Genomic DNA, 17,001 nt, shown 5'->3' with positions numbered 1-17,001 from the left:
AGATTTGTAATAGCATTGTAGAAGGTTGTGTGTATGATTTCAGTTGTACAATTATTTAGGGTCCAGTCGATATGAGGTAGATTGAAATCTCCAAGAAAGATAAAAGGGTATGGGCAGGATGTAGCCCATGTTAGTAGTGTATTTAGTTTGTTTACATGTTCGATGTCATAATCAGGTGCTCTGTAACATAGTAAGAATCGAATTGTGATATTTAAGGATAGTTCACAGATGATGGTTTCAGGAAGGGCAAGCTCCTGGGTAACTTGGATATTTTTTAGATGTAAGGGTTTTTATAGAATATAGCAACACCACCTCCTCGACGATTTTCACGATCTGATCGGTAAACATGATAGTCTCTTACTGTGGTAATGGAGTCGGGGAGAGATGCATTGAGCCATGTTTCACAGACAAATATAATGTCGAAGTTAGCCATATTTAAGAGGATGAGAAATTCAGGTATTTTATTCACGAGGCTTCTTGCATTGAGTAGTTTGCATTTAAGTCCGGCAGCAGTTGGGATTGAGGTAGTTGGGGCGTGCGTGCCTAGTCTTGGGTGATGGTGGGTGGTGGGTAGTTTTGGGTGATGGTGGGTGGTGGTAGGTGGTTGAGGTAGGGTGGTGGTTGAGGGTAAAAGTTGGGTATTGGGTTACGTGTCTTACTTTTGATACAGTCAGCATGGTAGTCAATGTACAGGTCCTTCTCTCCATTGTCTAGACGGGTTTTGAGTTCAATGCGGAGTGCACGGGCGGGCACGTTGCTGTATGGTTAAGTCAGGGCGGCAACGGAGGTTTTTGTGGTTGGTGTTGGTTTTGGCGAGTGAGTTTATAGTGTAAATGAATGTTTTCATGTTTCATTCCATCTTATTCTAACCTATTCTAGCTTTTCCTTGTGCAATCCATTTCCTGGTTCATCTTTTCACAATTCAGAGTTCAAAATATCAAAGAAACAGTGGCTGTTTCTTTGATAATTTGAGTTCTCCGTGTTTGTGATTAACTCATCATCTACATCTTTCAATATCTACTGTACCTGAACTGATGCTGAATCTTCTGGAACTCATTAGATCCTTCTTATGTAAAAGGACAAACTCACAGTTTTATGTATCTCTGAGATTATCCTTTGATCATAATTTAGTCTTTAGTCCTAATTCCTTGGTTTCACTCCTACAGGTGGATGCAATTCATCTGCACATCTTTTACTAAGATTTATTATTCTCAGTTTATTATGTTTAGTATATTCAGATAGCCCTCGACGTATGACCATAATTGAGCCTGATTTTTCTGTTGTTAAGTGAGACATTTGTTAACCAAATTTGCCCCATTGTTAACTTTTCTTGCCTCTGTTGTTAAGTGAATCACCAAAGTTGATCATTTAGTAACATGGCTGTAAAGTGAATCTGGCTTTCCCATTGACTTTGCTTGTCAGAGGGTCACAAAAAGGGATAATATGACCTTGGGACACTACAACCAGTTGCCAAGCTACTATGAATTTTGATCACATGATCATGGGGATGCTGCAAAGGTTGTAACTATGAAAAAAAAGGGTCATAAGTCACTTTTTTCAGTGCTGTTGTAACTTTATATGGTCACTAAATGAACTGTTGTAAGTTGAGGACTACCTGTAGATTGTGGAATATTTCTCTTTCCTCTGACAGTATTTCTATGGCAAACATTTATATGGTAACATATCCCCTAACAGTAACACGGGGCTTTTCTGATACAAATGCTCTTTGGAATCCATTATTAGGTAGGTAGTTAGTTAGTTAGTTAGTTAATTAGTTAGTTAGTTAGTTAGTTAGTTAATATCCCACTTGTATTATTTTGATAAATAATTTATCAACCAACAGGCTTGTTTTTCAACTGGATAGAAGTTGGATAGCAAGACTATAGATGTTTATTGAACATTGGTATTGCAGAAGGCTCCTGAAAGTATTGTGGATTGTCAAGAAAATAAACAAATAGACTATTGAACAAATCAATCTAGAGTTCTCACTCACAACATATCTGACCAGGTTCTAATCATGCTAGTTTGGACACTTTATATAAAGTCCCAGATCTTTGGAGAAGACTTTACTCTGGGTGAAGGTAAAAGAAAAGAAAAGAAATTAAAAAGAAAGAAAAGGTAAGGTAAGGAGGAAGAAGGAGAGGAAGTGAAAGAGAGAAGAGAAGAGAAGAGAAGAGGAGGGGAGGGGAGGGGAGGGAAGGGAAGGGAAGGGAAGAGAAGAGAAGAGAAGAGAAGAGAAGAGAAGAGAAGAGAAGAGAAGAGAAGCAAGATAGATAGACTCAGTTAAGCACCAATGTGTGCACCTTTAGATAACCGATGAGACCAGGTTAGGAGATAGATCATCAAGGAAATTTATCAAAGTGGTTCTAAGAGCTGACAACTTGATGGCACATAACTAATCAATTTTCAACTAGATCATTGAGTAAAAGTAACTAAACCAAGGTCACCTAATTAGTTTCTGTGCCTAAAGGAGTATTAGAATGTGAGTCTCCCTGCTTTCTGTCCATCACCTTAAATACTGGTTATATTATTATATTATATTATATTATATTATATTATATTATATTATATTATATTATATTATATTATATTATATTATATTATATTATATTATATTATATTATATTATATTATTATTATATTATTATTATTATTATTATTATTATTATTATTATTATTATTATTATTATCATTATTATTATTATTATTATATTTCCACTCTATACCCAAAAAGCAAAGGGAAAAATATCTTTCATAGGGAATGAAAGATTTACCATGTAAAAATTGAACAAGCTCCACTTGTTACCAGATATTTTAATAGCTTCATTTATAATTCTAATAAAAACAAAGCAGATCACATAAACCTGAAGTTGGTCCACTGTGGCGTGTATATATATATTTGTCAAGGTGACCTAGTTTGCTCCAAGGAAAAGCATAACATTAAACTGAATGTAAAACTTTTGATCCATTTGAAATGGTAAGGAAAGCTGTCTTACTTATTTCAGATAGTTCAACATGAATAATTCACATTCTTCTATTACAATAATTAATATGCACCAATTTCAAAACATGAAAAGGTATAAATTAATAGTAAGATATCAAATCTTGCAAACTGTTATGTAATTTCAATGTCAAGAATTCTTACTTTAGAAAAAAGTATAAATGGGAACTTAAAGGTTAAAGAATAAGCTTAGTTTGTTACTTTTCTGGCTTATAATTTAGTTTGGGGGAAAACTTTTAATGGAACTTTCAACTGAATTTGAAATATAATATATAATAAAGAATAAAGATATTGTGACTTGTGAAGGGCATTTCATTCATGCAAGAAAATGTGTCTCTTAAATGAAATGAAATTAAAGTCCAGTTTACAATTAATAGACAAGTATTTTCCAAACAGGTATGAGACACAGTACCATCTCTCTTTCCAAAACTAGGTACTACATGCACAATCTTGAACTAGAATTATAATGGCCATGCATGTTTTCATGCCAGTTGGAGGACGAGATTAGTTTCTTAAAATTATTATATTTGTTTTTAGGATCCACTCAATGCAGAAAGTATGAATATGTTGTTGGCTTGCTATCAAAACTGCAATAAAGTGTTGTTATGTACAAGCTTTTCTTTTTTTACAAAATAAATCAATTTCTCTCATAATATCCAGACATAGATGAGTGCAGTGAACTGGGAACCGGTGCCTGTGGAGATCATGCACAATGTGACAATATGGATGGAGAATACAGCTGCACCTGTAACGAAGGTTATCAACCATCCACAGGAAAATTACAGTTTAAGCCAAATGATGGCACTTCCTGCCAAGGTAAATGATATTAGGGTTTATCTGTTATTATAGAAGTGGGTCTTCTGAGAGGCACACAAAATGTCTGTTCACTCTCGCTTAGATTAATCACCTGGATATGAAAATGTAGCAATGCATGAAAATCTCTCTCTCTCTCTCTCTCTCTCTCTCTCTCTCTATATATATATATATATATATATATATATATATATATATATATATATATATATATATATATATATATATATATATTCTTAAGTTTTATGGTACTTACGTGTATGGTATTCAGCTTTGTTCGGGTACTTTCCCACGTCATTATAGTTGTGCTTTTAAAGTTGGAGCAATGTTTCGGCAGAATCTCATCTGCCATCATCAGCCTTTTGTATTGTGTTCGTCTGTGAGTCAGACTTTTACAGTTGTTTCAGTTTTAAATTTGGGGCTAGCCTACTGCTGTGCCAGAATGGTTTTTTCTTCATCCTGATTGGTTGGGAGTCTTGGTCTGTGTTTATTGGTCTTGGAGTTTGCTGTGTTCTGCTTGATTGGTGTTTCTAATATCTTCTGTCTGGTTTGTGGCTTTTTTTGTGTCTTGATTGGCTGGCAACATTGTGTTCCTGTATTGGAGGCTTTTAGTGCAGCTTGGCTCCAAGTAAATGGACGGCTATCATTTGTTAGGAAGCTAGGTTTCATCTGGGTGCCTGGTTGGGGTGTGTTTGAGCTGGAGGTATCAGGGGGGATCTGTTTGTGCCCAGGTGTTTGCCTGGCTAGTGGAGATTTTTTTGTTTGTGAGTGCAGGCTTCCAAATAATTGACAGTCTGGTGGAATCGTCTCTTCTATTCATGCTTTCAGCTCTTTTTTCAATCTCTATGGCTTTTCTGATAATTCTGTGGCTGGGGTTTTCTATAGGTCTTCAATGGCACCAAAACCCTAGCCACTATAGAAAACCCCAGCCACAGAATTATCAGAGAAGCCATAGAGATTGAAAAAAGACCTGAAAGCATGAATAGAAGAGATGATTCCACCAGACTGTCATTATTTGGAAGCCTGCACTCACAAACAAAAAAATCTCCACACCACTAGCCAGCAAAACACCTGGGCACAAACAGATCCCCCCCCCTGATACCCCCAGCTCAAACACACCCCAACCAGGCACCCAGACGAAACCTAGCTTCCTAACAAATGATAGCCGTCCATTTACTCGGAGCCAAGCTGCACTAAAAGCCTCCAATACAGGAACACAATGTTGCCAGCCAATCAAGACACAAAAAAAGCCACAAACCAGACAGAAGATATTAGAAACACCAATCAAGCAGAACACAGCAAACTCCAAGACCAATAAACAGAGACCAAGACTCCCAACCAATCAGGATGAAGAAAAAAACCATTCTGGCACAGCAGTAGGCTAGCCCCAAATTTAAAACTGAAGCAACTGTAAAAGTCTGACTCACAGACGAACACAATACAGAAGGCTGATGATGGCAGATGAGATTCTGCCGAAACGTTGCTACAACTTTAAAAGCACAACTATAATGACGTGGGAAAATACCCGAATAAAGCTGAATGCCATACATGTAAGTACCCAAAACGTAAGTGTGTATATATATGTATGTATGTATGTATGTATGTATGTATGTATGTATGTATGTATATGTGTATATATATATATATATATGGATCTTTGTTATAGATTCAAAGTATCTAGCACGGTTTGGCGAGGTCCCACTCGCCATCTTCAGCTGGTGCTTCGGCTTAGTGCCAGTGCAAGCAGTGGCAGCTCCGGTCACACACTGCTTGCACTGGCACTAAGCCAGCACCAGCCTGAGATGGCGAGTGGGACCTATGCCATAATCTCGCGAGAGCCATAACAAAGATCCACATACAATACCGAGAACCTCAGAAAACATATATATATATATATATATATATATATATATATATATATATATATATATATATATATATATATATATATATATATATATATATATATATTGTTTTCTTAAGTTTTCAGGGTACCTACATGTATGGTGTTGGCTTGGTTGGGTATTTTCCCAGTCATTGTAGTTCTTTTAAAGTTGTAGCAACGTTTCAGCAGAATCTCATCTGCCATCATCAGGCTTCTGTATTGTGTCCGTCTGTGGGTCAGACTTTTACAGTGGTTTCAGATTTAAATTTGGGGCAGCCTATTGCTGTGCCAGAATGGTTTTTTCTTCATCCTGATTGGTTGGGAGTCTTGGTCTGTGTTTATTGGTCTCGGAGTTTGCTGTGTTCTGCTTGATGGGTGTCTCTGATATCTTCTGTCTGTTTTTTGGCTGTTTTTTGATGTGGGAAAATACCCAAACCAAGCCGAACACCATATATATATGCGGGTACTTTACAGAAGTCATTTCCCTGCATACAGTAAAAGTTAAGTGGATCTCAATACAACTGGCTTCATCTGCAGGAGATCAGATTCCTGCAGTGATTTACATGCAATTATGCAAATGTCACAAATGATCTCTTTTACACGATGGTGTCATCCAGCAAAGGCTGTAAATTGGTGCACATCATGCATCAAAGTGATTTATTTACACAAATGATGGGAACCACTGCAGGGATGCACTTTCAAATGTAATGCATATTCTTGAATAAAGCCAATACACACACACACACACACACACACACACACACTCCAAGTCAATCTGTTAAAACATGAATTCCCTGTCATTATAAAAGAGAAGACTGCTTTTCTTCTATATTGTTTCAACCAATGTACTGTTAAATAGACAAATTACACTGAATAATTTTCAGTAGCCTACTTTTGGCAATTAAGGCTTATATATTTGTCTTTGAGGAGCACTTTACACATTGGCCTTTGTGAAAACATGAAGTCACTGAGGCTTTCTTTCATTGACTGGAAATTGACTAGGTATAATTATCATGTTATGGCATATTAATTACTCTATTTTCTTTTTCATTCCTGAAGCATTACCAACAACAACCTGTGAACTGAACAACTGTATAACTAAAAACCTTAACCAAACTTTAGCTAAAGTAAGTAAGATTTATGTAGGTATATATTTGCCCTCAAATTTTTCTAGATTGGTATAAATACTTTGAGTATTAGATAGGGACTGGGAAGACCTAGAGTCAAATCCTCAGTCTGTCATTAAATGAACTGGATTCTTTTGAGTTTATTGGCATTAGTCTGTAATATTCCATAGGATTGCGATTAAAAGAACATGGTGCAGTTCAAAAGTTCTTGAAGAAAAATAGGAAATAAATGTAATGAATAAATAATAGCTGTCACAATCTTACAGTATACATTTATTGCCACTTTCATATCCACTTATGATAACATACCAGACACAGTGGCTTATAACTCTCAATTAATTTAATTTAAGACATTTTATAGGCATCTGATTCATTGACCAAACTGGCAGAATACAGAACTGCAGAGTGAAAATATCCTCCAGTGTGTGGCAAGAAGAAGAGGGTTGATTATATGATTATTGAAGTTGGATTCATTGTCATTTCCTTTAGTTATTTTAAATTTATGAAAGCTGCAAAAACTATATAGTGCCACACCCAGAATAAAAATAAAGTGGACTTTCCTCATACAAATCCAGTATTCATTTCTTCTGAAAGTTAGAGAATCTTTTCAAACTTAATTACAACTTTCTTTTCCATATAAAAGTTTGATAAATTGCCAATACACTTGTATTTACAACAAGAGGTTTTATTGATGTTGTCTCATGAAATCAGTCTATAATTCAAGCAAGATTAGATATTTTACAAACACCCAATCCATCTTTTAACATTAATGATATTTCCCACACTAAATTTTCTCACAATCCTACCATTCCACAACAAGAGAAACAGAGAAGTAATATATATTTAGGTATCTTTCTTGTTTAAGCATGTGGATTATTTCAGTGATAGTCCAGCCACATATAACAGAAATACCCTGAAATTGGTACATGGAATTGATAATTAGAATTAAATTTATCCTGGAGCAAATATTGATCCAAGGGTAAGAATTGTTGGATAGAAATAATCTTTAGATATTGAGAATAACATTATTAGTGCAATGTTGTGAGATTACCTTACTTAGAGATATTTATTACTATGCAAAAATTCATGGCAAGGTCACATTTGAATCCAGGCCTTCTCTGTGTAGACAACATATATTTTATCCACCATACAGTTCCCTCTCTTTCAAGCTCAGCAAAACAAAACAAAAACAAAAAAGAATAGTAGTAGCAAATTTTTAACTATCAATTGAGCATCAGTTACGATTCTTCATTTAAAATGAAGTATTGGATGACATGAATAATGGTTTAAAACTTTCTTTCAGATTAGTGAATTAAAAGATCCTCTGGCTGTATTACAAGAAATCAACAAGAACAGCATAGGGCCCATTACACCAGTTGAAGTAATTTCTTATGTTGAAATGTTATCTGTACCCCTTTCCTTGCTGAGAATCACAAATTATACCATTTCTGACGAGAAGCTTCGAGATCAAACTCTTAATGTGAGTGAACTGGGATTTAAAGTTTTGGTTACTTACAAGGTATACAGCATAGAAAGTTAACACAATATTTTTTTATTAACCCAACAGGAATTTGTTAGGACTGTAAATAATTTTGTTCAGGAAGATAAGAAGGCGGCTTGGGAAGCTGTCCCAGCAGACGACAGAAGAAAAAGCCTCACCAAATTGATTCATGCTGCCGAGGAAACAACAGCCTTCCTATCTCAGAATTTCCCAAAGATGGCAGAAGTAGAAGTTAATGTTAGTGATATGGGTATGCACAAGGAAACAAAAAAAATACTGAAGATGGGTTGTTCTTCTTGCTTTCCTTTTTTTTTTTTTTGCATTCCTTGCAACAAATTGTTGACGTTAGGAGCAGAATCGTGAGTTTGTTCTCGACTGTTTGAAATCCAATGGATGTGAGCTATTTATTCTTGGTATTTAGAACCGAATGGGAGGCTATGTAACCTCTTGGCTTTGTACATCTAACCCTGCCATTGTTTTTCAGGCATGTATTAGGAAGAAGCTTAGCTAAACCTTTTACCAGAGATGGCTAGGCTGCACTCATTTCTTCTCTAACCTAATTATCAGTCCCATTTCTCAAGATCGACAGCTTCTGGCTTGTGGGTAACATGAAAGCCCTTAACCTCTTTCAAGGAGAGAAATAGCTCCCCAAGCAGCCTATGAATTTGTTTCATTATAGTCTCTTAACACACGAGGAGTATACAGGTAGTCTTTGACTTACAACCACAAATGAGCCCAAAATTTCTGTTGCTAAGTGAAACATTAGTTAAGTTCATTTTACCCCACTTTATGATCTTTTTTTGCCAGAGTTGTTAAGTGAATCACTGCAGTTGTTAAGGTGGTAACGTGATTGTTAAGTGGATCTGGTTTCCCCATTGACTTTGCTTGTCAGAAGGTTGCAGAAGCTGATCACATGACTCCAAGGCACTGCAACTGTCATAAATATGAATCAAGTATCTGAATTTTGATCATGGTAATGCTGCAACATTCAGAAGTGTGAAAAATGGTCATAAGTCACTTTTTTCAGTGCCACTGTAACTTCGAACGATCACTAAATGAACTATTGTAAGTTGAGGACTACATGTACTTCTTTCAATTGGCTAAATGCATGAATCAGAACAGGAAAAGGCCAGAAGTGGTATTCAGCAGGTTCTGACCAGTTCTGGAGAACCGGTAGCAGAAATTTTGAGTAGTTTGGAGAACCAGTAGCAGAAATTTTGAGTAGTTCAGAATACCACTTCTGACTGGCCCTGTCCCCATCTCTTCTCTGCCTCCTGATCAGCTGGGTCTTCCTTTGTTACTCTGCACAGGAGAATGGAGCTGGAAAGCAGGTTAGTGGGGTGGGGAGAGAATGGGGATTTTACAGCATCCTTCCCCTGCCATGTCCACCAAGCCACACCCACCAAGCCACACCACACCACACCACGCCCACCAAACTACGCTCACAGAACTGGTAGTAAAAGAATTTGAATCCCACCACTGGAAAAGGCCTACTCTTTCCTGACTTTCAAACCATCCATATTCTCCTCATATCGTCCCTCAATAGCAGAGGTGGTATTCAGCAGGTTCTGACCAGTTCTGGAGAACCAGTAGTGGAAATTTTGAGTAGTTCGTAAAACTGGCAAATACCACCTCTGACTGGCCCCACCCCCATCTATTCTCTGCCTCCTGAGTCCCAGCTGATTGGCTGGGTCTTCTTTTGTTGCCGTGCACAGGAGAATGGAGCTGGAAAGCAGGTTAGCGCGGTGGGGAGCAGTAGTAGGATTCAAAATTTTTTTACTACCAGTTCTGTGAGCATGGCTTGGTGGGCATGGCATGGCTTGGTGGGTGTGGCTTTGTGGGCATGGCTCAGTGGGCATTGCAGGGGAAGGATACTGTAAAATTTCCATTCCCTCCCCACTCCTGGGGGAAGGTTACTGCAAAATCCTATTCCCTCCCTACCCCACTAACCTGCTTTCCAGCTCCGTTCTCCTGTGCAGAGCAACAAAAGAAGACCCAGACGATCAGCTGGGACTCCTGACGCAGAGAATAGATGGGGGCAGGGCCAGTCAAAAGTGGTATTTGCTGGTTCTGCGAACTACTTAAAATTTCTGCTACCGGTTCTCCAGAACTGGTCAGAATGTGCTGAATACCACCTCTGGTGGGGACGGAATGGAATTTTACTGTATCCTTCCCCTGGAGTGGGGTGGGAATGGAGATTTTACAGTATCTTTCCTCTGCCACACCCACCAAGCCATGCCCACCAAGCCAAGCCATGCCCACCTGGCCATGCCCACAGAACTGGTAGTAAAAAAATTTGAATCTCACCACTGCTCAACAGTGATAGCAGTGCTCCAATATCTCAGGGTTGCCATAAAGAAGAGGGAGTCAAGCTATTTTCCCAATCAATTGAGGGAAGGAAAAGAAGCAATGGGTAGAAACTAATCACTAGGGCCCAGCAGAGTTTATACTACATGAGACTTCTCAGAAAACAACAACTGAATGAAAAACTGCTGGTGACCTTCTACCGCTGCACAATAGAGAGCATTTTAACTTACTGCACTTCTGTACAGTTTGCCAATTGCATAGTGGCAGATAGGAAAGCACTCCAGAGGGTTAATGTCATTGCCCAGAAGATCATTAGTTGCCCTCTCCCCTCTTTGGAACAGCTTTATAGCTTCCACTGCCTTAAGAAAGTTCAAAACATTCTCAAAGATTCATCTCATCCTGGAAACCCTTTTTTTGAACTATTACCATCTGGCAGACGGTACAGAATAATAAAAACAAGGACAAATAGGCTGAAAAACAGCTTCTACCCCAGGGCAGTAGCTCTTTTGAATTCTGCTGTATAGTGCAGTGTTGGTGCGGTGTCGGGGGTTTTCAGTTCAACATGTGGCGGGTGAAGGATGTGTGTTTGTGTTTATTTTCATGGTCATGATGTGCACTGAAGATGGTGTTTGATTTCGTTGTGCTTGGTGCAATGAAAATAAACTAAACTAAGCTAAACTAAACTAAACTAATCAAGGAGAGAAGCAACTGAGAACTAAGAAGAAGTTTCCTGATAGTTAGAACAATTAATCAGTGGAACAACTTGCCTTCAGAAGTTGTGAATGTTCCAACACTGGAAGCTTTTACAAAGAGATTGGACTACCATTTTTCTGAAATGGTATAGGATTTCCTGCCTGAGCAGAAGATTGGACTAAAAGACCTCCACGGTCCCTTCCAACTCTGTTATTCTATTCTATTGTTTAGGAAAAGGGACGACCTCTTTCTTGGGTGCTGGAAAAGCCTTTAAGGAAAACCTGCATATCAAAAACCATCATTCTTTAAAAATAAATAACTCAACAAAAATTCTGCATAAGAAGGAATATGCAGCTAAGTAATTCCAACCCACCAGTCAAATATTTGTTTTGTTTATAACAAAATTGCTCATTGACTTTTCAATTGTTTTACAGGGGATTAAAGCACTGGACTGAAATGTAAAGCTAAAAGATTTCATGTGCTACTTTCTCATTTCTACTCTCCGGTTGAGGGTGGGGATGATATTTGGTCTGTTTGTTTTTGACAACAAATATCATTATAGTCCAATGCAGTTGAATTGCATGCCTTTATCTTCACATAAACGCACACTGAATGGATTTCAAAATAAATACTGTCAAAGGTATTGTCTCTTGTGCTTTTAAAGAAATTGGTATTCACTTTCAGAAATGCATTTTTAATAAAGTGGAAGCTCTTCTGAAGGCAGCTTTCGTTATTCTTTACCAAACCTCGCTTAATGCAAAGCAAATTAGAGGTTACATTTTTTTCCCCAGGCAAAGAATGAAAAGGTACAAATATGGAATTAAAGGACATCCACCTACCATGAATAATGTGGTCCTAGAGTTTAAAGCACATGAGCAAAATATTAAAGAGCTATAGATTAGTATTGGGGATGAGACAAAAAGGACAAAGAATGAAATATATAGCATGACATCATGTTAATTCATTAATATTATGCATTAATATATGTGCATAATATTAATACTGACATATTAATTGATATACCTGAACATTGTGATACAAGCACATAATAGGATCATTCACATAATTTGATATGCTGTTATTTGGGCACCAATGTATTTTGCTGTGGATTGTAGAGTTTTTTGAAACATTAATAACATTGTGCTCTTTGAATCTGTAATGACTGTAAAGCCCTGTGTATAGGTAGTCCTTGACTTACAACATTTCATTTAGTGCCCGTTTGAAGTTACAGTGACTCTGAAAAAAGTGAATTATGACTGTTTTTCACATTTATGACCGTTGCAGTATCCCCCTGGTCACATAATTAAAGTTCAGATGCTTGACAACTGACCATATTTATGATGGTTGCAGTGTCCTGGAGTCATGTGATCAGCTTTTGCAACCTTCTGACAAGCAAAGTGAATGGGGAAATAAAATTTACTTAACAACTGTGTTACTAACTGAATAACTGCAGTGATTCACTTAACAAATTTGGCAAGAAAGATCGTAAAATGGGGCAAAATTCACTTCACAAGTTCTTGCTTGGGTTCTATTGTGGTCGCATATCAAGAACTGCCTGTAATAGTTCCTGCATAACTTTATACCTGTGTTTTCCCCAAAATAAGATCCGGTCTTATTTTCTTTGGGGTCCCAAAATAAGCACTAGGGCTTAATGTTGGGGAAACACGATTTCAGGGTGATCAGCCCAGCTGGATGCCTTGCCCCTCCCAGTGCACACGCCAGAGCTAGCAAGTGTGCGGGCACCCAAGTATCCAGCAGCAGCTACAACCTGCTGATCCCTTAGTAGTGAGCGGCACCGGAAGGCGGCAATGTGGAGCGGAAGGCATGGACCGGAAGGCAGGCAATCCCAATGTGTGGAGCTCAGAGACATGAAGATGAGCCTCACGCAGCTGCCCACTGCTCTGGCTCACCACTGCTCAGCTTTCCCATGGCCCATGTGTTACCTGCCTCCCCCCACCTCTGCTTCCACCTGCTGTTTGCACTCAATCCACCTATGCTATGTTGGCTACAGCTGCTGCCACACATGTGCACTCACCTCCTCCTATGCTCGCCACACCAACTCCCTTCACTAGGGCTTATTTTTGGCATAGGGCTTATATTAGGTACACACATAAAAAACCCAAGCCGAGGCTTATTTTGGGGGGTGGAGTAGGTGGTATTTTCAGGGAAACACAGTATATAAGCTAGTCGTCAGTATAATTGTTACTCACAAAGACATTCTTCCCCTTTTTTCTTTTTCAGCTGTAAGACTTTATACTTTTGACACAGAGAAGGTGAACCTCATCAACCAAAATACTCAGATGGGAGGAGACAGTATTAAGATCTCTGCAAAGAAGAAGGAAATATCTGCTGCTAAAGGTTAGGATGGTGGTTTGGGCTTGTTGGTACAATAGGTGGATTCAGTGGAAAACCCTCCCTTTTTCTGAGAATCATCAGCCACATTGTTCCACTTGCAGTATGAGGAAATCCAGTATAAAGTTGAATAGATGAAACAGAAAGTGGAAAAAAAATCTAATGCCATTCTGGGATTTTCATTTTTACACTAATAAATTCTCCTAAGGATTTTGTGATCTGTTGCATACATTGACTGAAAATGAGTTTGTGTAAACTACATTTGCCTACAAGGAAACCTTTTCCTTAGATTTCAGGGGAGCAATCTTTTGCAAGCAGGAAATTTGTGAAAGTGCGTTGCAAGTGAGAAAAAGGAGGGCGTGCAAAAAGAGAGAGATCTAACAGGAGCCGTGCAATCTGAGTCTTTAGGGGCAGATGATGATTATTTAGGATATTTAATATATCAATATATAAGATACTTTCCATCCCTTAAATAAGTCATGTATTCCCATAAAAATGAGATATAATTTTGCACAAAGTGATAGAGTAGTACATGATCTGGGGTGTATCATGACCTTGGAATCTAACCAAATGACTATAATTGCACAAGTGGAAATCACACTATATATGTACACTGGGGGTGGTGGTAATATTACTGCCTTATTGGTTTTGTTTTGTTTTTTGTTTTACTTGAAATAGATAGTTTAAAAGTTTTCCCCCAGTCGGATGGACCTTCAATTTAGGAGGTCTTGTTAATGCGGTCTACAAAATATTGTTCTTTTCCCTATTTTAAAATAAATTAGAATGGAGTGGGAGGAATGCCAAAGAAATTAAACCTAAACTTTACATTTTGACTATGTCACATATCTCTTACATTACATGTGATTCATGGACTTGATTGCAGATGAGATTAAAAAAAGGTTCTGCATCCCTTGGTAAACAATTAGAGTTCTTATTTTATGTGACCCTGGACAACATGTAGTTAGCTTACAAGCCAGTGTCAAACTCTGATTTCTGAAGTGGGCTTGCTTCCCTAATCACAGCTTGTGGTTCAGAGAAAATGTGGTTAATTGGAAATGGAAGCAAATATCTTTGAATGCCATTCTTGCAGCTATGCCAAAGTATCAGAGTCTCCTTATGAGTTACATCTGAATCCTTTGTATGAGCTCACCCTGAAATTAGCCTCCTATTGATTGCTCCTTTCTCCATATTGTACACAATATTTAATGTGACTTTCTGTCTCAGCGGGAACACCAAACATAAATGCTTTCAGAGCTTAGTGTTGATCACAACAATAGGGGGAGGCAAGATTCTTGGCAAGGTATAAATGCACTTGGATGTACTGTATTTAAGTTTAAATAATGAGAAGTAAGGAATCAAAATTACTGGATTTTAAAAACCAGTAATTAAAAGGTTTTTTTTATATTTCATAAACATTATGATCACCTTTCTGTCATTACTATTTTCAAGCAAAGTCACTTGTTAGGAAAAGATATTCAGTAGGTCTACATTCAGAATGTTGTCAATTTTATAAGAGCTGTACTGCTTGGAGAATTATTTTAACAGGGGATGTGTGAGAGGGTTAAAAAAAGAGTATGGCAGTCATGACTGTATGATTGACTGTATGAACTTTTTTTTACATTAACCTTTTGGGTAATGCATCTAAAAATGAGGTAGAGATTCACTTGCATAGTTGCAATGGGCAATGTGGACAACCCTTGTCTGGGACTGAAAACTAATCCCCTAACTCCTGGAACCTATAGCCTCTTAAATTGTACAGTTGGAAGATTTACCTTCCAAAAATATGGACAATATTCTTTGATTGAATGTTTTATCATTAAATTTAATTTCTAATCGTTGCACAGCCCTTACTGCTTTAAACATTTCTCCCTGTTTCTTCAGTCTTTCCATAAGCGTTCTGCAAAATTTCCATTGTTTTGATATTCTTCTTGTCAGAGTTTTACAAAGGTCTTTTGATTGTTGTTTCCTTAGTGTTTTTTAAACATTATTTTACTATTTCTATTTTTTTTTAAAAAAATCAACAATCTTCAAACCACTAAGTATGTTTTATTTGATGGACAGGCACAGTTGCAGTTGTGTTTCTGCGATACGACAACATTGGAGCTCTGCTTTCATTACCACAGAATTTGTCCCTGGCAGAAAATATAGAGGATGGAGAAATAGTAGGTTCATCTGTTATAGCTGTTGCAATTAGGTCCACCCCACCTGGGCTGTATCCAGCTGAGGAAATAATATTTACTTTAAAACATGTACAGGTAAGATTTCTTTTTAAAACATCTCTCACTTAACACTGTAATTTTTCTATAGTGGGTTGCAAGAGCTGCTTTGGCAATACCCTTATAACTCTGTTGTTTGCCAATATGGCATAATATAATTAGAAGGGAAATTACAACATTGAGTTTAGCACAGCAAGTGCAAGGCAGGGAGTAGGAGTAGGTAGGTACTAAAAAGTGTGACTAGAAACTGACAAAAATAATGAATGCATATGGAAGTCTTATTACACATTTGTCAACAATGTGCAAGTGTAATCCAAGGCTCTTCCATGTTGAAGGCTGAAGTGTATATGACCGTATTTTCTTTCTTTGAAAAAGAAAATAGCACCCAAGAAAAAAATTAATGAAGCACATTTTGTAAGTGTAAAAGAAAGGTTCATTTATAGAAAATGCACTATAGGAATAAGTAAAGCCTAGATCATTGGTTCCTACCATATACCCGGCAAGAAAGGAAAAAATAAATTATTTCAGATTAGAAATCTCTTAGACAAGCAGTAATAGGTGAAGCAAACCCCTTAACACTCTAGCAGCACCCTACTGCCTCTGGTGATCAGTAGATTACACTGATCTTAAAGGGTCAGTGCCAATATGTTTGTACTTCCAACACTTAATTCTGAGCATTTTTCCACTTGAAAAGTGGGAGGCTGTTGCATTCCTTATGTTACTTAGCAAAGTACAACAACCACAAAAAATAAAATTTAACAGGGCATCAAAGTGAATGGTGCCACTGTTTCTTATAGCCGTCAGCAATCACAGTGACAGTTTTACAGAATAGCTATATAATTCCGGATATTTCATTTTGGATTACTTGCCATTATACAGTGATAGTACATAACAGCTGAGAGTACAGAATGATAAATATGGATTGAAAAGATGAACATTCTAATCCACGCATAGCCATTAAACCCCACTACATATTCTTGGAAAGTAAGCGCTTCTTGATTTAGGCATTCTCATGAAGGTCAAAGACCTATTGTGAATTATTTGGAGGAGGTTCAGGGTATAACAACAACAACAACAACAACAACAACAACAACAACAACCCATGT

At 37.5% G+C, this 17,001-nt stretch overlaps 1 protein-coding gene across 1 annotated transcript in view; it reads left to right on the top strand.

Annotated features, from left to right (window-relative positions):
- Positions 1-17,001, top strand: part of ADGRL4 (adhesion G protein-coupled receptor L4) — a 126,509-nt gene that overhangs the window by 79,332 nt on the left and 30,176 nt on the right. The window contains exons 4-9 of the mRNA XM_087960497.1: positions 3,662-3,817; positions 6,759-6,826; positions 8,130-8,306; positions 8,394-8,577; positions 13,569-13,685; positions 15,741-15,934. Coding sequence (XP_087816623.1) covers positions 3,662-3,817; positions 6,759-6,826; positions 8,130-8,306; positions 8,394-8,577; positions 13,569-13,685; positions 15,741-15,934 — 896 coding nt within the window. The remainder of the gene's footprint in view (positions 1-3,661; positions 3,818-6,758; positions 6,827-8,129; positions 8,307-8,393; positions 8,578-13,568; positions 13,686-15,740; positions 15,935-17,001) is intronic.

The sequence above is a fragment of the Notechis scutatus genome, chromosome 3 (assembly GCF_049901735.1).
Source record: "Notechis scutatus isolate UNSWTSFEM ecotype Mainland chromosome 3, rNotScu1.2, whole genome shotgun sequence".
Lineage (NCBI taxonomy): Eukaryota > Metazoa > Chordata > Lepidosauria > Squamata > Elapidae > Notechis > Notechis scutatus.
Note: the sequence above shows the minus strand (reverse complement) of the source record. Positions and strands in the feature narration are given on the sequence as shown.